The following is a 24510-nucleotide window of genomic DNA, read 5'->3' on the forward strand; positions in this document are numbered from 1 at the left end:
TTCAAGATGACTGTCTGGTTCACACTCAAAAATTCTATATTGTATTCAAAAGGTGAATCTTGACTTTCTTTTGCCTTTTTCTGCAATAATCCATATCTTCTCAAAGGCAAATTATGTCTCTCTGGTTTGTTGATCAATTTTTACTTGACTTTTGTTTCCTTGTGCTTACTTTTACTAGGTACATGATTCAACTGGCTTTCTATATCCCTCTTTTTCCTCCCAACAAGAGGAAAGGGAAATGAAGAAAAAATTACTATGTATTAAGGTTATATAATTTCTTTAAAGATGTGGTCATTAACTATATGTAAAAGAAAGGGAATTACATATTCTGTAGAGGAACAAAAGCTTCCATAGATTGAGCCAAGAAACACGGAATTGACATTTTCCCAGAATTAGCTGTAGTTGTAAGCCAAGAATTCTATCTCTCAATTATATCTCATATGTAGAGGTCATAAAACTATCCTGGTAGACTTGAACTTAATCCCCAAACACAGTTTACATAGTAGATGAACTTGTATTTCTTGTCAGACAGATGAGAGATTACGTGTTGTTAAAGGTGTAAAGTTTGGATAACATGATGTAGAAGGAAACAAAAAATACTTCCTTTAGGCCAAGTTCTAAGCTGCTGTGACACTATATCCAAATACAGTAAAATAAACCTGAGATGGACCAATGCCATATATACAACACAGACTCAGGTAATTTCTATACTGGCCCAGTAGTGTGTAATTCTTTGTCTCATGGCTCTCCATATTGCTATCAAGGGTGAAGAAATTATATCCTGGTTCTTCATGAGCATTGAGTAGTGAACAGTGTTAATTCTACTTATTTCTTGCACTAAAAGGTCTAGATTGGGGAGATTATTTTGCATATGCAAAAGAATTATTATGTTTGGTCATGGAATTATTGACTTAGAAAATTAGAATTGGACATTAGAAGTTACCTTTGTTCAATCTCATCGTTTTACAAATTCATTTCAACAAATGCTTATTGAATACTTAAGGTCCAAAGATGCCTGATAAGTGGTTGTCAACACATATTGCACATTAGACCATCTGGGGATACTTTATAGATATGCAGTATCTGGGTTTCACCCCAGGAACTCTGATATAATTGATCTGGTGTGAGGCCTGGACATTGATAATTAAACAAAAACCCAACTTCTCAAGTGATTCTGGTGCTGCTGGGACTACCTCCCCTACCATTAAAAATGGCATTGATCTTTTCTCATTCTATGAATTATGCCCTCAAGATTGCCCATGTACTTAACTAATTTGATGAAGGCATGGGGGAAAAAGTAGAGGAACTATCCAGAGGCCTCTTCACTTCCATTGGCTTTCATCAACTCATCCCTTTTTCTTTGTTGTTGTGCTGGGCGGGGGTTACGTTGTGGCAGTTGCAAAAGTTCTTGCAAGATCTCAAATATACCTTACTTGCATTCACCCCTTCCACCAATCAACTCATTTCTTTGCCTCTATTTTTCCAATTAGTTCAACCTCATTTTAAAAATAAAATTGAGTATCAACACAGAATATTCACTCACTCACTATGTGATTTTATTCCTCATGTAAAAAATACTTTTAAGGGTAAATCCAGCTTTGTAGCTAGCCAACTTATCCTATCAACTGATTGGACAAACTTCAGTTGGAACACTGCCCAGTGGCAAGAATTTCGAAGGAAAAATCAACAACCTTAGGGGCCATCAGCTACTGGACATGAATTAGAGAGGTTTGAGTATGCTTGAGAGAATGGTTTAGATAAAAGTCAATAGCCAGAAACAGGGAAGTGAATTTACAAGTTATAAATATAGAAATGTTGTGTGAGATCAGCCCCTGGTGGTCACCTTAACTACTACAGTTGTCCAGCATTTGGAGGTGATGTGTCTTGATATTGCCATGTTCATTTCCACATCAGACCACAAATGTTCAGAACACAAACTGACTCCAGATGGTAAGCATATTATGTTCTGTATTTCTATGTAGATATAAAATATTAATCTTTTGAAAGCTCTATGGTAGAGCCTATTTCTAAAACTGACCTTCATTTCTTTAATTAATAGCCATCATTTGCAGAAGAAAATCCTAGAAACTCCTTAGTGTACAGAAAAATAGTCCCATGTTATCCTGCTCTTTTCCACTACCTCATCCTCATATTTGGATTCTTCAGAATTCCATCCACAGTGACAGGATGCAAAATTCTCCAGATAAAGTAGTAGGGATAAACATTGCAGAGTTGGCTATTCTATGTGCAAAACTCAAAGGAATTAAAAAGCAGGTGTGTGTAGGGAAAAGCAAGTATGTTAGTATTTCTGAAGTGCATGAGGCAGGAGAGGATGGATGACTGAGGATGGATTTCCTGTCTAGCTTACATTTTTTGCATTTTCAATACAGACAAGGGTAAAGAAGCATTTCTCCATTCCAAATTAAAATACTAACATGATGATTTTCACAATGGGTATCCTCCACAGCAGGGGGGCAGTGGGGATTGGTGGAGACTATGGCTGCCAGGAAAGCCCATGTCCTTTCTCAGTGAAGTAGCCTCTTCTCAGCTCCATTGACTGGTGTGGAAGAGGGGGACCCAAGTTTTCAGGAGAATCCGCAAATCTGTGGTTTAATGAGAATTATGCTCCTTATGTCACATTTGTTCATTCATTCAAGATTTATTGAGTGCCTACTATATGTGAATACAAGCCTGAAAACAAAACAGCTGTTCCCATGCCTTTGGGAAGCTTCCAGTCTAATGCGGGAGACAATTTAAAAAATGTGTTAAATATATAATATGGTAATATGTGCCATGTCCATTTTATGGGGAAAATAATGCAGTAGATTGGGCAGCAGAGGGTTGGAGATATGTTACAAGTTTGAGTAAGGTGGTCAGGGAAGGCTTGAGTGAGAAGGTGACATGTTGTGAAAACCTATCACACAATTTGACCATTTATTTGAGATACTCAATGTCGAACACTGAATATCAATATCGAGCACTTAATATGTGTGACACATGATCTGAGGTCCTGGAGATGGACTGATGAGTGAGAGAAAGCCCTGCCTTCCATAGAGAGATGGATAACAAATGAGAAACTAAGTAAGATAATGTCAATTATTGTTCCTTGCAATGAAGGACATAAGTCACAATGATGTGTTAGAAAGAGGAAGGGAAGAAGTGGCTGTGCTGCACAGGGTAATTGGGGAAGGCCACGCTGTGTGACATACAGCCTGCAGTGCAAAGGTGTGGGGAAAAGCGTCCAAGGGAGAAGAGTAGCAAGAGCAAAAGCTGTGAGATGGGAACAAGCTAGCATAAGGTATTGAATGTCTGGGGAGTTGAGCTAGTTCATGGAACACAGCAAAGCACAGTTGGTAGAGAAACCCATGGCCAAGGTCAGGTCCAGCAAAACTGTGGACATGTCTACAGTGACTCCCTCCCCTTTCTTTCTTTTAGAAACCCTTTTCCTGACTATTTAATCCCTGAGCCCTTCCTTTTGCAAACTTGCTCTCAAGGAAAGGATGTGAGAACTCATGTATACTAAAAAATACCGAGGCTATAAAGGACTCAATCTTCCTAAGGGTATTATATTATTACAATAACCTTAATTGTACATTTTTTGGTGGTACTGGGGATTGAATTCGGGATCTTGTACTTGCCAGGCAGGTACTCTACCATTGAGGCACTCTAGCAGCACCTTTTTAAATTGGTTATTTTTGAGATAGGATCTTACTTTATGTCTGGGCCAGCATGGACCACAGTCCTCCTATTTGTGCTTTCCTGAGTATCTGGGGATGACAGGAGCACACCACCACTCCCTGCTTTTTCTGTTGAGATGGAATCTTGTGAACTTTTTGTCCAGGTTGGTCTTGAACCACAATCTTCCCAATCTCCATCTCCCAAGTAGCTAAGACTACAGGGTTGAGCCATCGTGCCCAGCTAATTATAAAATCTGATGCAATGGTCTTTTGGGTACTGGCGTATTTTTTTGTTGGAGAGTGTATTAATTTTCTATTATCAGGGTAATAGAAGGGCTCAACCCTTCTGGAGGCTATAGGGAAAAATCCATTTCCTTGTTTGGCTCCTAGTAACTGCCCACATGCCTTGTCTTGTGGTCCCAAATTACTGATTTCCATTTTCATCATCACATCCCTTTCTCTAACTCTGAACCTCCTACTTCCCTCTGTAAGGATCCTGTTTAGATAATCCCAGGAAGATCGTCCCATCCTGGGATCCTTCATTTAATCACATGTGCAATGAAGGGAGCACTTGCAGTTTCTAGGTATTAGACATGGACACTTTTGAGGGCCATTACTTTTCCTACCAAAGGGTATGTCATTCCAAGGTCTGTGAGTAGGTTCATCAGACAGCTCCCTAGTGTCAAGTTGCTTCTGCTTTTACTTCTGCTGAAATTTTGGGAATGAAATAGTTCTATAGTCTTACTGAAGGGTAGATTGCCCAAGCCAACTGGGTAATTTGCCTTAATCTAATATGGTACAGGCAGATGAGAAGGCATCCAATTGCACTTGTGTTTTTTGAAGACATCGTTTACACACAAGTTTAAGTTGGATGGCAGTTTTTGTGATGAGGCTTCTAATACGTTACAGTTTCTGACCTCTCTGGAATTTGAGAGGTAAAGGTCTAGTGGAGCAGAACTAGTAGGGGCATGAGTCAGGAGCCTAAAAGGATGGATATTATTGTGTACCAAAAAGGTAAGATGATGTCATGAGTGCTGTCTGTGAGCACAGTGAACAGTTGTTTTTGGTGTTCTGATGTAGGGGAGCTGTTCTGTTCCTGAACTCCCCAGCAAAGGGGACATTGGGCCTTTTGGGTTAACCCATGAAATATCTGCACTGCTTTATTTCCAATCTCTCTAAGACTGGTCACCATGGGTGAAAAGGAAGCAGCTGAGTACTCTAATTTAGCATCTTGAATTTTCATAAACCAAACTATTTCCAGTACCTAGTCTGAAAGAATTGTTATTTGTGCTCTTCCTGTCCACATAGTTTGACCCATTATCATTTCCTCCTTCAGATTTCTGTTTTTTCAGTTACTTACTGAATTAGAATCTTCTATTCACCGTGGTCAATCTTTCAAAGATATGTGCTTATTGATTTAATAGGCATAAGTCTACCTTCATTATCTCCTGCTTATTTTTCCACGTTTTGATGCATTCAAGTTAGAGTTCATATTTGTTGATAAACAATAATAAGTTTAATAGACACAATCCTGCTTAACTGCTATCACTAGCTAAAGTAATGGTTTATGAGGATTTTCAAACTAAGTTGTCTTTAATTTTCATTGTTACTTACATTGCATTAGATAAAAGTTTGACTTTGAGAAATATGGGCTCTTCCATACTTAGAATCATAAAAATTATTACAGCAGATATTTATGTTACTGACTTCAAATGAACATTATCTAAACTAGAACAGCAGGTGGACTAGTTCAGTGAGAGCCCGACTTGGGGAAGTCAAAGGTTGTCACTAGGGTAAAGCAACGTTGAGCTCTGTCACTACTGAGTGATCTTGTGAGCAAGTTGTGGAGCCCTGCCAGGCTTACTTTACTCTTCTGTTAAATAGGGCTAGTAGCACTGTTATTCTTTCTCAGCGTTATGAGAATGAAAAGTCAAGGGCTTATTGATAGTAGAGTAGGCAATCAACATTTGTTGAATAAATGTCTCATGACTGGAGTTCAGTTAACTTTAGCTATGCTGAAGAGTATCTGTAAACATAGGATTCAAAGCTACTGTAGTTGGAGGTGAGACCAATCCACCTATCCAAGAGCATTATGTAGTACATTTGCTTCAATTAATTAGATACAATGGAGCCCCTCTATGCTTCAGACTTGTCAGCTCTTAAGGTGTAGGCTAGGCAGTTTATTTTTTTTTTATTTTTTTTTTTCTGTTTATTTTTTTTTCATTTTTCTTTTATTATTCATATGTGCATACAAGGCTTGGTTTATTTCTCCCCCCTGCCCCCACCCCCTCCCTTACCACCCACTCCACCCCCTCCCGCTCCCCCCCTCAATACCCAGCAGAAACTATTTTGCCCTTATCTCTAATTTTGTTGTAGAGAGAGTATAAGCAATAATAGGAAGGAACAAGGGGTTTTGCTGGTTGAGATAAGGATAGCTATACAGGGCATTGACTCACATTGATTTCCTGTGCGTGGGTGTTACCTTCTAGGTTAATTCTTTTTAATCTAACCTTTTCTCTAGTTCCTGGTCCCCTTTTCCTATTGGCCTCAGTTGCTTTAAGGTATCTGCTTTAGTTTCTCTGCATTAAGGGCAACAAATGCTAGCTAGTTTTTTAGGTGTCTTACCTATCCTCACCCCTACCTTGTGTGCTCTCACTTTTAGCATGTGCTCATTGTCCAATCCCCTTGTTGTGTTTGCCCTTGATCTAATGTCCACATATGAGGGAGAACATACGATTTTTGGTCTTTTGAGCCAGGCTAACCTCACTCAGAATGATGTTCTCCAATTCCATCCATTTACCAGCGAATGATAACATTTCATTCTTCTTCATGGCTGCATAAAATTCCATTGTGTATAGATACCACATTTTCTTAATCCATTTGTCTGTGCTGGGGCATCTTGGCTGTTTCCATAACTTGGCTATTGTGAATAGTAGGCAGTTTATTTTAAAAGTATGGATCTGTCAGTATATAATGAAAGATTATTAAAAACTCTTGTGTAAAACTAAAAAACAGTTGGAAAAATACTTGTCTCTAGTTGCTTCCAGTAACAATGGTCATAAGATTGCAAAGACAGTGTAACAACTTTTGGAATGAACTGTGCCCAAAGACCTTCTCAAGAGGGCTAAAATTGAGATAATGCTGAATTTCTGCCTTTAAAACGTTAATCGGGAGGCGTTTGGGTGGAGTTGAAGAAAGGACAAACTAAGAAGCCACATGCCAAAGGTTGGCAAGAGCCTCTAGATTTTCTTGGGCCGCCAGGCTTGTTAGCACCATCTATTTCAAATTTCTGCTCCCTGAATCCCTACATTTTAAGAATTCGGACCTTGCAAGGTGCTCAACATTCTCCTTCCACAAGACACAACAACTATTTGGAAGAGATGAAGGTTCACTAGAGTTTTGCTCTTGCTCAATTAGGGGGACCGCTCTAACTTTCTTACTGGGCCTGACCAGGTCCTCCTTGTCCCAGCTCGCGGTGGGCGGGTGGAGAACCCCAGTGGGTGCTTTTTGTTCTTCCAGTTATTGAAGCCAGCTGGCCCCCTTCTTAGGTCACACTTTCTCAGACAACTGACCCCAGTGCCTGTCTTGGGCCACCCAGATTCAGATAGTTGAGAAACCGGGTCATTCAACTATGGCAACTCATACCCAAGCAATTATTTCAATCCGGGGATTGAAAGCTGTAGATGAAACATCAGGACAGCGGGCGATTTCCCAACTGTCTCTGGGGCATCACCCCGTTGCCCCGCCCATCAGGGTGTAGGGGGCGGGACAGGCCAGTCGATAGCTCCGCCCCCCGGCCGCGCTCCAGTTAGCGGAAGTGACGCCAGCCCAGGAGCCATTTCCGGAGGGCGGAAACTAGGAAGAAACTTGGAGCTGCTGAGGCGCTCCAGTTAGCGACAGCCTTAGCAGCTGCTGTGCCCTGTGGCCCGGCCCGTGCTGAACTGTCCGGAGGCCTGGCCATGGGGCAGCCCCGGCCTTCCTCAGTGTGAGGCGCGGGGCCTCCCGCTGGCTCCCCTAACAGGTCCGGGGCAGACAGGGCGGGAGGCGTCGTTTCTGCCGCGGTCGCGGTCACCGCCTCCGGCCCCGGCATCATGAATATAGACGTGGAGTTCCACATCCGACACAACTATCCCTGGAGCAAGTTGCCCGCCAATGTGAGACAGGTACGGCTGGAACCCGGGACCGGGCCCCAGATTGCTTCGGCCCCGCCCCACCGTCACCTGTTTGTCTTGCTGGTCCGCGGGGCCCGGGCTGGCGTGTCTCGGCCGACTCCTCCCCTTTCCCTGGTCACGGATTCGGGAAAACCCCCCCCGCAGTCCAGGGGCAAGGAGGGGACACTCCCACGTCACAGGCACCCACAGAGGGCTGTAGTTAAATGAGATTGAGTCGCCTGGCGCCTTTGCTCGCAGCTTCCACTAGCTCTGGCTCCTGGATACCGAGATTTAAAATACGGTCCTTGACCTCCAGAACTTCATGGTGGGGGTGGGAAAGGGACGAGGTACAGGGTGACAGCAGCTCAAACGTGCCCCATTGTAGTATGTGTATGGAAGTAAGGAATGGTTTAGGGAGGATGTGAGGATGTGTAGAGAAGGCATTTAAACTGGGCCTTGGAGGGCCAAAGAGATTGAGTAAGATAAGGAGAAATACTTTGCCTGATTGCTCAAGTCTCGAGAGTATCGAGCAAATGAATGTCACCTAAGTTTGGAGTCTTCTGTGTTTTGAGGGGGGATTGGGTGAGTGCGTGAGGTGGTAGCTGGTGAGGCTGGAAAACTAGTTGGGGCCTGATTTTGAAGGGGATTATGTGCTTGGCTTTGTTGGACTTTGTCCTTCCGACAAGATGAGTTTATTAGGGATGGGTCAACAAGAAAGAATAAATGGAAGTTTTTGAAAGCTAATGCTCAAATTTTTGAGGGGCAGTTTTATTCAGTTGTTTAACAGTAGGTGCCATGTCTTGTTCCAGATGCAGGTGATTTGCAGTAAGTCAAAAAGACAGAGTGGAGCTTACAGTAAACAAACGAATAGAAAACATGGCAGGTCATGACTTGTGCTACATGGAACACACTCTTTCAGTTCCTCCCATTTTTCTTGGTTGAGAGTGAAATCTATTGGTGCTGGGCAGTGGTGTTTTTGGAAAGCTTGGAATGGTGGCGATCCTATAAGGAGTGTGTAGTTTATTTTGAGGCCCCCATCCCCCATCTAGGAAATGAAAAAGGGTTTGATGGTGCATTACATGACAAAGAAAAAGCTTTTACTTTAAGACACCCAAACCCAAGAAAGTGAAAAGATACATTTCAAGGACTTAGGGTTCTTGGGTGTCAGTGGCTGACCATGTGACATTTATCTGAAACTGGAAAAAGGAAGGAGTTTCTCATGTGAGGTTTGAATGAGGGCTTTGGTGGAAAGTTTTGTTCTTTAGAGTTCAGTTGTACGTCTGTAGACAACTGGAAGTACCAACAATCCTTCTTTTATTTCCATTTTTTATCTACTCTTCATCAAAATAAAAGTAGCATGGTGAAACAAAATAAATAATTAGATTATGCCCAATGTGAAGGACCGATTTCAATTTGTATTGATAAAAGTCTTTCTAAAATTTAGGATTATTAAAAATCATCACAGGAAAGCGTTAAAATTAGGTCCAAATAGAAAGTTAAACTGGTGTGTGTGTGTGTGTTCCCTTAAAGTATCAATTGTTTTAGTTTAGGATAAGCGTGGCCGCTTATGATTGCAGCATAACCCATCCGTGCAAATTTACTTCCATCAATTGTCTCCAGCCTTACCACTGTTTCCTGGGGTCACGCTCCATCGTAGATCACTACATCAGCATTCTGTCTCGTCTTGCCCTCAGAGTAGGACTTTTCCCTCCATTTTTTTCACACTACACGGAGGTGAAACTTCTAAAATGCAAACCCTTTCCCATCATCATCTGTCTCCTTTACATTATAGCTTTTCTTTGGCTTTCACTCAGATGTTTCCTCCTCCTGGGAGGAGATCCTGACCCAAATCTGGAGTCATTGCCCCTTGGATATGTTGCCTGTGCACTGTATTTCTCCCCCATCACGGTACTCATCCACTGTGGAGGATGTTCTGGTTACCTTACTATTTATGCTTTTGTACCCTGAGTGCCTCATGTAGTTGGCTTTTAGTAAATATTTGTCAAGTGGAATATGCCATCAGTTTGAGATTTTTCCTGGGCAGCTAAGGGTCAGTTTAAAAGTGGGAAATAGTCTTTGTATGGGAAGAATTTGCCTTTTGGCAAATTCTGTAGATCCTAAGTAAATTTTGATGGGCTTAATTTGGAAATGACTGATTTTCCAGTTCTGAAAGCTGGGAGAAGGAGATTCAGATTTTCAAAAAATGTATTTCAAGCCAGTTCTTTTTAGATAAATGAGATGAAATTTTTTTTTTTATTTTGGTCATGCTAGACTTTAAAAAATACATTTAAAAGTTGAAGGTATGGCCATTCAGGATTTTAAAAAATAGTTAACTAGTATCTTGTATTAATTATTCAAACAAATTATAGCCCTTTATTTAAAGAGAAATGTTGTGATGAGGTTCTGAGTAATTAAAAATGTGTTGTTTTTAGGAGAATACAGCACACATTAGGATGTGCACATTGGGATTGGGATTTGGGTTTGATAGGAGCAGTGGTAAAGTCTTTGTACTTTTAAGATAATCTGCACAATGGATGTTCTGTAGCTAATACCATATTCCCATGTCACCCTTTCATCTGTTATAATTCCTTTTATATGCAGCCTGACTTTGTCAGACCTTGTCAGAATTTCTGCAGGGCCAGCCAGCATTGTGTCAGAATAAATGATTTTTCTCTTTTCTTTCTTTCTTTTTTTTTTTTTTTTAACTACATTTGTAGTGGCAACAGTGTTTTAAAATGTAAATGGAAGACTTGGAACTGGAGATTGACTCTACCATTTGAACCCCTGTCTCTAGTCCTTTTGCTTTTCAGATAGGCTCTTGTGCTTTTGCCTGGGCTGGCCTTGGACCTTGATCCTCCTATCTTTGCCTCTGGAGTAGCTGGGACCATATGTGTGCACCAAACCCTGCTTGTTTTCAGATAGGGTTTCACTAACTTGTGTCCAGGCTGGCCTTGAACTGCAGTCCTCCTATTTCTGTCTGCCTCCAGAGTAGCAGGAATTTCAGATGTGAAATGCACAAGGACATTTTATTTTGCGTATTTGTCTAGGGAAGAATACAATTAATGTTTACTGTGGCTTTTAGGTATTTGTGTGCATCCTATGTATTGATTGATCAGGACCAGTCAATATTGAATACCTAGTGCTGAAGCTCACATGTTTAATTTTATATCCTCTAGTTGAGGGTTATGGATATCGGGCCCTTGTGTTTTGTGTGAGTGGCTTGGTTTATACTTTTTATTTTGGACTGCCTAGGAACAGAGTTGGAAAGAGAGTAGTTTTCTTCTCTAAAGTAAGGATAAATTTAAAGACTTATTTTGGAACAGAACAGCAAAACCTCAAAGTTGGAACTTGCTAAGGTTTTAGCAAAATTGTGTGTGTGAGTATGCATATATTTTGTGTTTCCTGAGAAACACAGTACAGCTGTGGTTTCTGTCAAACCTTGAAAAGTTTGACAGAAAGCTTGTCATTGTGAATCCCCTAGGTATCTTCAGTTCTGACCCAGATGCTATGTGGGGGATGGTGGAGTAGCTTCTCTACCATGAACTCTACTACTAACTCTGATGTTAAAACAGGTGAAAATAACATAAACACATCCATTCTGGCAGTAGTGTGAGTTCTCTAGCCTGCGATAAACTAACATAAATACAGAAAGAAAAACACTTTTCTTATATCATGTCTCATTGTATCCAGTTATGGGCCACTTTATTATCAAGGTGTTAGTTTCATCTGTCTTGCTGTGAAGATTGCCTAAGTGAAAGATATTTTTGTGGACATTTAATTTGGTTTTCAAAAACCTGTAAGAAATACCGTGAACAATCTTTTCTGTCATCAAAGATGTTGATTCCTTATAGTGTGCTGGAAAGACTATACCTAGTAATTAGAAAGGGGAAGAGATTAAATTAACTTTATGGTTACACATGACTCTAATGTTGACTTATTCTTTGGTTTCATGAATACTACAACTTTGAATTAAAACACTAAGTGCACAGCTAGAAAGTATATTGCTTATTAAAAAATGCACTTGGTCCTCTGTGTCTGGGGGATATGCCTCTGTGGATTCAACCATCTGTTGATTGAAAATACTACAAAAAATTGGGTCTGTACTGAATACATAATTTGTCCTTACCCTTATTCTTTAGATAATAAATATAGCATAACAATTATTTACATGATATTTACCTTGTATTAGGTATTATAAGTAATCTAGAGATGACTTAAAGTATGTAGGAGGATGTGTGTAGGTTATATGGGAAATACTAAGCCATTTTATGTAGGGACTTGAGTATGTCTGGGTTTTGGTCTCCTTGGGGTTGTGGAATTCATGCCCTCTGGATACCAAAGGAATGGCTGTATGTTACAATTCCAAAATTGTCTAAATGTTTTCTAATGAAGCCACAAGGAAATGGCATTTTAAAGATGCAATCTTACATACATTTTAAAATGTACATTCCGTAGAAATCTTAATCACTAACAATCATAGCCCTTGGTTACAAATGACTGAGTCATTCTTAAATTTAAATAAATATAGGTGCAAGAAACCATGTATCCATCTATTTAACAAACTCAAGTTGGGAATATTTTGGAAGAAAATCTCCGTAAAGAGAACTTTTTTAAGTTATGCGCTCATATTGCTTGTTTATTTGATATTAAATACCTTGTGTTACGGGATGGGAATGCAACTCAATGGTACAACTCTTGCCTCATATATGCAAGCCCTGTGTTCAATCCCGAGTGCTGAAAAAAATGCCAAGAAACAGACAAACAAAAAACCTCCCAAATTTAGAAAGTCAGTTTAGAGAGGCACACTGCAAAGAAGCACATTGAATATGCTCTAATACCATGGCAGGAAAGTTAATGTAATAAAAACTAAGAAGAGATTTTTTTTTTTCAGTTCTGGAAATTAAGAGATGCTAAGCACGATTGGGGTGATAGTTTTGAAATTTTATGGGGAAAATGTACTGTTGTTCATTTGAAAGCTGTTTAATACCCATTTGAAATTTCTTTTAGAGCCTTGGAAATTCACAGAGGGAGTATGAAAAGCAGGTTGTCCTATATAGCATTCGCAATCAGTTACGCTACAGGAGTAACCTAGGTAAGTGGAGGTGTTTTCACACTGGTGTGGAAATTACTTGTTCATTTGTCATCTTTAGAAGTCTCTCTTAATCTTTTCAATATGTATTTCATGGCACTGAAATTATTCCCTTGTTACCTAGCAATAATTTAGCAAGTGGATTTTTTTCTTCTTGTAATTCTGACTTTTTTTTTTTGTATGGTACTGGGTTTTGAACTCAGGGGCCTTGTGCTTGCTAGGCAGTTACTCGACCACTTGAGCCACACTCTCTAGACCTTTTTGCTTTAGTTAATTAAAAATTTTTTTTGGTGGTACTGGGATTTGAACTCAGGGCCTCATGCTTACTCCAGTTAATTTTTGGATAGGGTCTCAGGTTTATGCCCAGGTCTTCTGGGCTGTGATCCTCCTATTTATGTTTCCCACATGACTGGGATGACGGCACCTTCATGCCCAGTTTTTATTGGTTGAGATGGGGTCTTGTGAACTTTTTGCCCAGGCCAGCTGTGAACCATGATCCTCCCAATCTCTGCCCACTCCTGAGTGGTTAGGTTATAGTGTGAGCCACCTCACCTGGCTAGAAGTTATTTTTTTTTTTAGAGTACCTTTGATAGATTCATTTTCCCTGTAGAATATTAATCTTAATTTGGTGTCCTCTGTTTGCCTGAGGGTGATAAATATGCCAGAAAAGGAAAGGTACATTAGTTCTTAATCATTTTCAACTTTAAGTTTTGTCACCATAAAATTTTTAAATAATACAACTTTAATGCAAAAGTGTAATAGCTGGAACAAATCTTAAACATGGCTGGTTTCATGATTTTTTTTTTTTACCTCATTTTAAGAAATATTTGGTTTTTGTCAGATTATTACTTTGGTTATTTTGTTCTGTTGCCCTGCTACATTACTCATATTTTAAACTTAATATTTTGGAGATGGTTTTTCACATAATTATTTTTCACAGAAGTCAAGGGGTTTTTTATGTTTAAAATAAACAAAACAGCAAATGATTTTTAAAAATATACCTGACTTCATCGAAAACTATAACATGTAGTTTCGCTGTCTTGTAAAGCTGTATCTTAAGAGTTTGAGATTTACAGCCCATATTTTGTACCTTTGAGGTCTTGCTGGTGTTTCCATGCTTGTTTTCTAATTTGGTCAGAATCACTTCTCTACTTAGCTGTCCTATTACACATTTTACTTACATATTGTAAAGTCTCTTTCTTGTGATTTAATTGTTGCTTTGTTCCAACTGGTAATATTTTACTTGTTCTCATTAACTTATATACTGCATGTAAGCATACTTATATATTTTAAAAATTGATACTGGTTTGTAAAGTATTTTATTAAATTTATACTGAGTATGTAGCTATAAGAAACCTGAAAGAAACTGGGAAGTTTCTCTTTCTTGTAGTTAAACATGTCAAGAAAGATGAACGCAAATACTATGAGGAACTACTGAAGTATAGTCGAGATCATCTCATGCTGTACCCTTACCATTTATCGGATATTATGGTGAAGGGCTTGAGGATCACACCATTTTCATACTATACTGGGATCATGGAGGTGAGTTTGTAGTGTGTGTGAACTGTTAAGGTTGGGGAGGGACTTTACAAGTCAAGAACACTTTACAGTTGATCACTGGCTCTTAGCTATAGTGTTCTTAAATTGTAGTATACAAGGGATGGCTGTTACAAGTTAACTATTTGGGCCACTCTTGTCTTTATTGATATTTTTACATTGAAAAGGTATCTGTTTCTATTCTGTGTTTTTGAAGGTGTTCTTGACACTCTCTGCTATTATGGCATTGATCAATCATTTATATTAGCAGTCTGTACAAAGTTTACTACTTTTAATATGTAATTAATGTTGAAATGTGTGTTATAGAATTGAACATGTAGCTCAGAGAAACTTAGTCTATTTATTCATTAACAGTGTAAACAATAAATGTTGAAAATAGACCCAACATTATATAATACACATGTCAAAAAAGAGAAATGTGTTAGGAGTTCTGGCTGTTAATCTCTTTCTATAATTATTAACTTTGAGGTTTTAGCTTTGTTCCAAAGGCAGTTTGTGCATGGCTGGTGTTGAATAACTTTAACACTGGTTATATACTGCTTTAAAGGGAGCTTATGTAAAGATTGGCAGTATTTATTCAGTGTTCATTTGTTATTTAATTATGTTTGAGTGCTGCTGTTTTGAGCTCACTAGACAGTTGAGCAGAGAGAAGCCTAGAACCAAGGGATCTGGGAACATGCAGTAGTGGGAAGGTTACCCCCTTTGTGATGTGGCTGGGTCCCCTTCTCTGTGGGCACTCTGCAGTCCCATGTCTGGTGTCCCTTACTGTGGGGCTTAATAGCCTGAGTAGCCTGATGAGGTAGCAGGTAGCATAATGAGGGTGGCAGCTAAGTGGTAAGTTGTGGCTGTCTCTGATTCTTTTTCTGGTGTTGTCCACAGGTTTAGAAAATAAAACAGTTTTTTTTTGTTCATTTATGAAGTTTCATTTCAATTATATCAATGTGCTTGCTGCTCTTTGGTTTCTGTTCTTACATCATTGGGTGTAGATCTTGGGTTGAGAAAATGGGTCTTACTCTTGGTTTATTTGGAGAAACAAACACATTAAGGTGGGAAAAAGCTGGATGTAAAAGTCTCAATCAGTAAAGACTACTAAGTGATTAACATTTTGTTGGGAGAGCATGTTTTGAATACGTGTTGATGGAACTTTGACACATTGTTTGGCTTCGCAGGTTAGGAACCTAGGGTCAGGTATGAAGTGTGGAGAGGCTAGAACACTGAGCTCTAATAGAGGCATTGCTTGAATAGTATTCACAAGGCAAAGGTTTCAGGGCAATTGTCTGGGATGTATATAGTATACTGGGAGAAACCCAGACCTGAAAGTCTGCCCTTTAATTGCTAGATGTGGCATGCATGCTTTAGGGTGCAAAACTGTGATCTTACTGCTTCCTATAATTACTGTTATTCTTTTGACCATTCCAAATTCCTAAGGAAATGTTTGCATTTCAAATTTTGAATCTTTTTTCTTTTTGAAAGGATATTATGAACAGTGAGAAAAGTTACGACTCATTGCCCAATTTTACTGCTGCTGACTGTAAGTATTTAATTGTGCTAAGGGAAGTAATGTTCAGGTTGCTTGTTCATGCTTAACATGTTGTCTGTCAGTATTATGATGTGTTTTTAACCTGAAATAAATGAAAAATGAGAAGAGTGAGCACCATTATTAGTGGGAATTATCTCATTATACAAATAAAGTGTTAAATATGGTCTAAACATCTAAAAGAAGAATATGTTGGAGTGGTAGAATCAGAAAAATAGGACTAACCTAGAGAATGAAATTCTATCTGGAGTTTGAGCTATGTGTGAGGGAAGAAAACTTGTGCACAGAACTTTTACAGCATGATGTACTTTGTGCAAACATAATTTATTGCTGTCTTATGTTTATTTTAATGAAATATATATTTAAAATGTGACATAGTTCTGTGTGCAAGAAGATTCTCCTGGGAAGTACACTTTTACTTCTTAAAATTAGGAGGACTTCTTCTTTTAAAATGTGTTCTTACTAGCATTCAAAAGTGTCAACTTGAATTTGTCTCTCCCAGAGTTGTCTTGAAGAATTCTTTTTAATTTATACTCATGGGCCATGTGAATGCAGGCTGAGGGCTTTTCCTAAAATCACTTGAGCATCCTTACATTTCAAGATGTTTTAAATGCTTTTAAAGGAAAGGGCTTTCTTTCAGGTCTGAGGCTTCTTGGCATAGGAAGAAACCAGTACATTGATCTTATGAATCAGTGTAGATCATCAAAAGTAAGTCATTTTATTGTCCTCTTTGTTAGACAGTTTGATTAGTATTTTTTTCTTTATTCATTTTTCATGTTTTTCTTTTAAAGTAGAAGAAATAATGAACTTAACTTCTTGAACCAAATAAAATGTGCTCAACCCAGAAACAAATAAAATCCTCAGTATTCTCTGGGTTCCAGCTTAAGTGAATAGTGAATCAAAAACTATATACAGCACACAACATGTACTTTTAAAATTAATTTTGCTCTGCTTTTTACTTGTCCATTTTAGCCCCAGAGTCCACTAATTGATGAAACTAGTACACACTTTGATTTTTACCTCTTGGGTTTCATTTGCACTTCTGGATTTAGGTCTAGATTTAAAGATTAATGTTTTGAAATAATTTATTATGAAACAATTCAAGAATTACTCTACAAATTATGCACATTGTGGAATAGTTAAGATTTTAAACATGAGAATTTGAAAACATAGTTACTTAGTCTGTTTATGTGATGAAAGAAGAAAGTGGTAATTTTAGGTAGACTGCACATTCTCAGATGTTTGTATCATTGCAGAAATTTTTCAGAAGGAAAACTGCTCGTGATCTTCTGCCAATAAAGCCGGTGGAAATTGCCATAGAAGCATGGTGGGTGGTGCAGGCTGGATATATCACAGAAGACGATATCAAGGTAGAGAGACCTTCCAAAGCTAAACGTAGAGTTTTATTTTGTAGCTTGTTTTACAACTTTTAATTATAGCTACATATTTTTTTAAATGTAACATTTGTCTTTCCTGCAGAAAATTAAGCAGATTCAAAATCTAAATGATCTTAATAGGGTAGAATATTAATCAAGTCTCCAAGATCCTCTTTAATGGTGAGGAAGACTTGACTTAGTTCAGGTATCATAATCTGGGGTGCTAATTGGGTAGAAGTTTCATGTAATATAACATATGATGTCTGAGTTACCAGTAATAACAATATAACACTTTTGTGTTATATTCAGTACTTACTGTGTGCTAGGTGAGGCATGCACTATTAGAAGTGCTTTTTTGTATTGTCTTATTTAATTCTTAGTCATAACCCCAGGGGAAAGTAAACACAAAGCAGTTAATGGCTTCAGTCATAATAGTGGAAAAATGCCAGGATTTTTTGGAAATTTGCTATGGAACCTGTATGTCAGTTACTTTGTTACTGCACTGAAATGATAGGTGCCCTGATGGAGTGACAGTGTCAAGATCGAGGAGCATGATATTCCTAAGGTCAGGCCACATTTGATGTAGGCTTTCTACATTTAGAGGAGATCTTGATTTAGAGGAAAGGGCAGGGTGCTGAGCAGGCCTAGAGACCAGGTCCTGTCTATGTGTAGTTGAAGGAATGTGAGTCTGTGACCTTTTGTCTGGGTCTGCATATTTGTCATCAAAGGGCATATTAAAGCCAGTGAGTGGAATGCTTAGAAATTTTCTTTCAGTGTAAGTACCTCCTAATGGAGCTGTCAAACTCTGTCATAAGGCAGCATTGCACTTTCTTTTCCCCAATAATAGTCACATGGGGTGTTTGAGAGTCAGTTTCTTATTTGAGAGATTCATAAGTTAGTAAATGTATCTGATTCCATTCAGAGAAAAAGAGTAAATACTGGTTGTTAATGAGCATTTATTGCTAACTAGCAAATATTGGCATTTAGATTGACTGTTTTCTGAACTCCGCAGGTAGCATATTTTGGCACCTTAAGTGAAGGCTAGGTGCATAGTTGTTTGAATTCCAGAGTAATAAATGCAAGAAGTGTCATTTATTCAACTAAGGACACGTAATCATTGGTTTCGACAAAAATGGATTTTAGGAGACTTATGAATTAGTTAATTTGGACAGAATTTAATTGAAAATATTTTGCTTTTCTTAGATATGCACTTTGCCTGAGAAACGCGCTATTGATAAGATCATCGATTCAGGCCCTCAACTCTCTGGATCACTAGATTACAATGTAGTACATAGTAAGTGGTTAGTAGCAATGGTCTTTTGTCAACATAAAAACTTACTTTAGGCTATCAATAATTAATAGCAATTACTTATCACTTAGGCACAAGTACTGTATTTCCTAAGGTTTATAACTGTTTGAAATGTGACTAGCCATTGTTTTCCATTATGGCTATAATTAGTCACATACACTAGAAATTTGAACAAATGAATGGTAAGAAAAATTTGTATTTCTGAACAGTTGTAAGAAATCAAGTTTTAAAAACTCTAAGTCTTTTTCGCTTGTATTTTACTTTTTTTTCTCCTTTCACGTAGTTTTCAGTTGTAAGAATCTTTATAAAAGCCAGGAATTGGCTTTTTTTTTTTTTTTTTTAAATTACTATTGTGTAATGTTTTAGCTAAAACAATGCATTTGCTTCTGCAGGTTTGTATAATAAAGGATTTATTTATCTGGATGTACCAATATCAGATGACAGTTGTATAGCAGGTAAGTCTGCGCTAACAGTTTTCAGTGTTTGTTGAATGGCTGCTTGGTGCTGAAGCACTGCATATCCTCTTAATAAATTAGATACAGACCATTCTAGAATCATAGATGCTATGTTTTTTCTATAAAGAAAAATCATCTTTTTTACCTTATAACCCATTATGGTTATTAAATTCCTTATTTTATTTTTATGTTGTTTTGGTATGCATGCTATATTAAAAGAATAGAACGTTAAGATAAACTTCTCATAATCCTAAATCAAATCACAAATTTCTAAATTCAAGTCACCTTTTAGTCCTTGTTCGTTGCAAAGCATTTCTCACATATATTCATTAATATCACAGAATTGTGTGTTCTTCATTTTTTCTTAAGATACCCTATTTTTTCATGTCACTGCAGTCTTCTTCATCTGTATTTCTTCCTTCCTATTTCACCCACCTCCTCAGGTTACACCGATATTAAAATAGAGGCTGTGTGTTTCTTTGTGTACCGAATTGATGTATCAGTATCACACAGATCCGTGGATCTGTGATTACTCAATTCGCGTAGCTGTCGTCATGCTCCTTCTCCTGCTGCTCCCTGAATTGGAATAATCCATGAGGGAGAGTGGGTTGACAGTAAGGAAACTATCAAATTCATGACAAAAGACACCTGAAGTGATTTCAAAGGAGACACTTGAGATATAGTTCAGCAAAAAAGTAAGCAAAATGAATACATACGGAGGGGAGAAATACTTGGAAGAATATTTATTTTTTTGAGATACTGAGGATTGAACTTAGGGCCTTGTGCTTGCTTGGCAAGTATTCTGTCACATCAGCCATACCCCTAGTCCTTGAAGGGAATAATCTGTTAAATAAAATATATTCTGTCATTAATTATATTTTCTAATTGCACATTTTGTGCCTACCTTTTTGTTGCAGTTAGGTTTCTGTAATGCGTGAATGAAATACTTGTATGATATATAACTCATCTGAAATGTTCTTGAAAACTTTTGTCATATATGCAGTATGTTTGGAACTTATTTTAATGTTTGATATGAAATAAAGATCCCAGTTGATTTTCTTTTATTTGAGTAAACCTAGCATTTGGACAAATGTTAGCTGTTTTTTTTAATAACTTATTACTGCTGAATGGAACAATTTCTAGTTATATGCTGACTTCCCTCTACATTGGATCTAATTCTGATACCCTTTTTTCTTCCACTGGTACCATATTGTTTTGATTATGGTGATTTAACTTCTAATATTAGTCATGGCCAGGATTACCTTGTGAGTTTTCTTAAAATAACTTTATTGACTATTCCTATTATTTTTTTTTAATATTTACTTATTTTAATATATTTTTTGAGTAGGAGAAAATCATGATACAAAATGCTAAATTTACAAAAAAGGCATTGAAAAGTCTGTTTCCCACACCTGTGCCTAGCCACACAATTTCTCTCTCAGCAGCCACTATTATGTCTCTTGTGTATCTTTCTAGAAGTCTACCTATGCACATACACATGTATGTATATATCTTTTTTGTGTTTGTTTTATTTTTGTATAGATGATGTAGTTCATACTTTTTATTTTAACTTAATCCATATCAGAGGTTATTTCATATTTCTTCATGTAGAGTTGCCTCATTCTTTCTTGTCTAGATATAAATTGTGATTTAGGAAAAATTTCTAACCTCTTAGTGCCTTGGTTTATCTCTAAAGAATGGGTAATTGATACTGCTGGTGCAACTCATAGGGCTAAAAGGATTGAATGAAATTGTTTACGTAATGTACTTGGCAATAGCTTAGCACTTAGATGTGTTCAGCAAATGTTTGAACATAGTCCGTGTTAGGATAAGAATTAAGAATATCAAATACAGAATTTCTAAAATACAAAAAGAAACCTTTGATCTTTAAAAGTCCTCATAGGCAGCAGGGGTATGACTGGGCCAAAACAGAGAAGCAAAAGACTATGAGAACACCAGGTAGATGAAAAGTTTTGTTTCTTTGCCTTTCTCCCTGTCACCCCCCTTTATACTGAGAAGAGTATAAGAAGAGTATATAGCACTAAGTTAGAAGATGATAGGAGCCAGATATGTAAAGTAAATAACCTATCCTGAAATGTACGTTTTGGTTTTTCAGTGTCTTAGTTTTATCCATCTGAGTTTTGTCTCCTTTTTCAGTGTTAGGAGTAATTTAGGTTTGGGCAGAGCTCTCTAGTAAGTCAGACTTGAGCATTTTGATTAGATATCAATGAAGAGATGAGTATGAATGAACGTTCAGATGGAGAGTGATGGTTGGGTGCCTGGTATGCTGAAGAATATCTTGACCCTCTGGCTCCTGAGGAAGAGCAGATTATACTGGTGATCACTGGTAAACGTGGCAGTCATGCAGATGAATTTGTTCTCTTCTCAGGATAGAGTGGGGGTGGTGGAATATAGCAGAGAGACGAACCTTTCCATCCACTTGCATTTGAATAGCATAGTAATTCTTTCTTGCAGCCCTTTGCTTTTCTACTTCAACTCAGTCCTCTGTGCTGGCAGTGAGGCATCAACAACACACACATCGGAAACTCTTTGCAGGCTTCCCTGTTCTGAAACAGCCCCTATTCCTTTCCCTTTCAATTGCTGCTTCAGTAATACTCAAGAGTTTCATGTGAATTTAAATTATTCTTTGCAAATATTTTGATCTCCCTTCAGAGAAAACTATGTAGATACTACTATATATGGCCTTCATTTGGGGGAATTTTAGAAAGTGTGATGCAGTGGATGAAATAAAACTGTATTCAGATTGTAAGTGAGAAGTTTCTCTTTGGATAGATACTTTTACTTCCTTGTTTTATAAAATCATACTGAGAAAAATCTGTTGTTTATTTTAGTTCCTCCTCTTGAAGGTTTTGTAATGAATCGAGTACAAGGTGATTATTTTGAAACTCTACTCTATAAGATATTTGTGTCAATAGATGAGCACACTAATGTTGCAGAGGTAAGTATGGCAACATCTTATGAAAGAAACATAACCTAAGATTTTAATTTTGTGTTAACTAGGCAAAATTATTTAATTATATGGCTAAAATATTTTCAAAATTGTACTTGAGAAGATTATAGACCATTAATCTACTTACTTGTCACTGTTAATTCCTGCAGGTGTAGCTAAAGAAATTTTAAGTTGGTAGTTTACAGTTTGGTTAGATAACTTTTCATATGCTTCTTTATAGTAAAGGATTATAGATTAGATTAATCTATTTAGGGATTTTCTTATTTTAAATGAGACAGAATTAAAGAGTAAGAATAATAAATTATTGGTCACAACTTGGATTTGTGCTAGCCTAACCACCTTAGAGATAATGGAAATAAGAAAATTCTGAATTTGAAATTTATTCAGTCTTTTCAGTATTCGTAATTAAAATTTTGTTGAGTATCATTACATTTGTCCATTTATAACTATGAAATTCGCTGAAAAACATTATTTTATTTTCCAGCTTGCGAATGTCCTTGAGATAGACTTATCCCTGGTTAAGGTATGTGAATCCTGAATGGATTTGCTAGGCAATTTTTAACTTGATACCTACTGAGAAACAGAGGCATAGAGATTCTTATCAGCTGCTCCAAGGAGTGTGCATAGTAAAGGAATGTTAGCAAAGAGAGAAGAGGGTATGATGAAGAGCCTGGAATCAGTTCTCCATTTGATGGTATGAAAATGAGCACTCACATTAATGTGGATAGCAAACAGCACATTGATTGGTGTCTTGGAGTGAGCTTGTTAAAGCTACAGCTCTTGGTTCATTGGAAGGAGATTTAGGGATGGCAAGGCCAGAGAGGTGGGGGCATTCCTCTCATTACATGTGAAAACTTAAGGGAAGAATAGGTCTGCCAAAAAGTGTTCTTTCTAGCTATGGTATGAAAATGTTTGTGGACCACTTGAGACTTAGTCTATTGCAATATTTTTTTTTCTTTCTCTACAGATATCCTGATGTCTATTTTAAATTAAATTCCTTTATATTCCTTTCAGAATGCTGTTTCAATGTATTGCCGACTGGGCTTTGCCCACAAGAAGGGCCAAGTAATAAATCTGGATCAACTTCATTCATCATGGAAGAACGTTCCATCTGTAAACAGATTAAAGTAACTCATTTATTTACTGTGACATATTAGTTTCCTTTTGAAGATATGTAGTTTTACATATAGAACTTTTACTTACAGCTGAGGTGAACCCTGTATATTAGTGATTTTAGATCTTGTGTGAGGTGAATTTTTTTTTGTAGAATCTGATGAAAACTAAGAAACCTTTATCTAGGAAAGAGAAAAAAACACATGATATTTTACAAAATTTCTAATTTTGAAGAATTCTTGAATTTCCTGAAGCCTGTCCGTGGGTCTTAGTTAACAACCATTTGCTGCATACGTGTATGTGGCCAGAGCACTTTTGAGCCACTTTTCAATTTCAGACTTGAATATCAGATTGGATTTTGCTGGATTGTTTATAATGTAAGCACTGACTTCAGTCGTTTCTTATGTAAGATTTTAAATATGATTTTAAAAAAGTGAATGTATTCTTCATTAATAGGAGTACTTTAGATCCACAAAAGATGCTGTTATCATGGGATGGCGGGGAAAGTAGAAGTCCTGTGCAAGAAGCTTCTTCAGCTACTGACACTGATACAAATAGCCAAGAAGATCCAGGTTAGCAGTACCTTAGTTTAATTTAAGAGTCTGTATATATGAATGGCATCTGTCCAAGCATATATGCCTATAGTTATTCTACAGTTTTGCTTTAGATTTCCTTCACCCAATATTCAGTCTTTGAGTACTTACCCATTTGTTGGGTGCTATGCTAAGTCTTAAGGGTATGAAACTGACAGAAATATGGTAACTTTCTTCTAGAAACTTAAGTTAAGGGACCAAATAGAGTCTGTAACAAATAAAATAAAAACAAAGTTAAAAAACCCTACAACATCAAGAGCACCAGTTACGGTGCTTGAGGTACAAAGAGGAAAAGATGCTTCATTGGTTGGAGAGGTTGGAAGCTTTTAGGGAGAAGATATCATTTGGGCTGGGAAAGCTGACTGGAAGGCCATTTCAGCCCAAAAGAATAGTTTGGGCTGAGGCCAAGCCTGCATATATTTTAATGATGAGGGTAGAAGGAGCCTGTAACCAAACCAGATGACTTGTCTGAAGAGCTTAGGCCAATTAGTCTTGTTCATTTGACAGTTACAAAGAATTTTTATTGCTGATTTTCAAGGAATTTATTATTAAAGTAAATGTTCTTTATAATTTTAAAAAAAGTTTTTGCCACAAGGCTTGGTGGCATACGCCCATAATCCCAGTGCTTGGGAGGCAGAGGCAAGAGGATCTCTGAATTTGAGGCCAGATGGACTATATAGTG

At 37.6% G+C, this 24510-nt stretch overlaps 1 protein-coding gene across 1 annotated transcript in view; it reads left to right on the top strand.

The window, feature by feature from the left end:
• The first annotated feature begins 7520 nt into the window (after positions 1-7520).
• Fam91a1 (family with sequence similarity 91 member A1) overlaps positions 7521-24510 on the top strand; it is a 42570-nt gene continuing 25580 nt past the window's right edge. Inside the window, exons 1-12 of the mRNA XM_020182262.2 lie at positions 7521-7840; positions 12836-12920; positions 14308-14459; positions 15948-16005; positions 16652-16719; positions 17268-17381; positions 18591-18681; positions 19089-19151; positions 22004-22110; positions 22607-22645; positions 23137-23249; positions 23692-23807. Coding sequence (XP_020037851.1) covers positions 7769-7840; positions 12836-12920; positions 14308-14459; positions 15948-16005; positions 16652-16719; positions 17268-17381; positions 18591-18681; positions 19089-19151; positions 22004-22110; positions 22607-22645; positions 23137-23249; positions 23692-23807 — 1078 coding nt within the window. The 5' untranslated portion in view covers positions 7521-7768. The remainder of the gene's footprint in view (positions 7841-12835; positions 12921-14307; positions 14460-15947; positions 16006-16651; positions 16720-17267; positions 17382-18590; positions 18682-19088; positions 19152-22003; positions 22111-22606; positions 22646-23136; positions 23250-23691; positions 23808-24510) is intronic.

Source organism: Castor canadensis, chromosome 3 (assembly GCF_047511655.1).
Source record: "Castor canadensis chromosome 3, mCasCan1.hap1v2, whole genome shotgun sequence".
In the NCBI taxonomy this organism is placed as follows: Eukaryota; Metazoa; Chordata; class Mammalia; order Rodentia; family Castoridae; genus Castor; species Castor canadensis.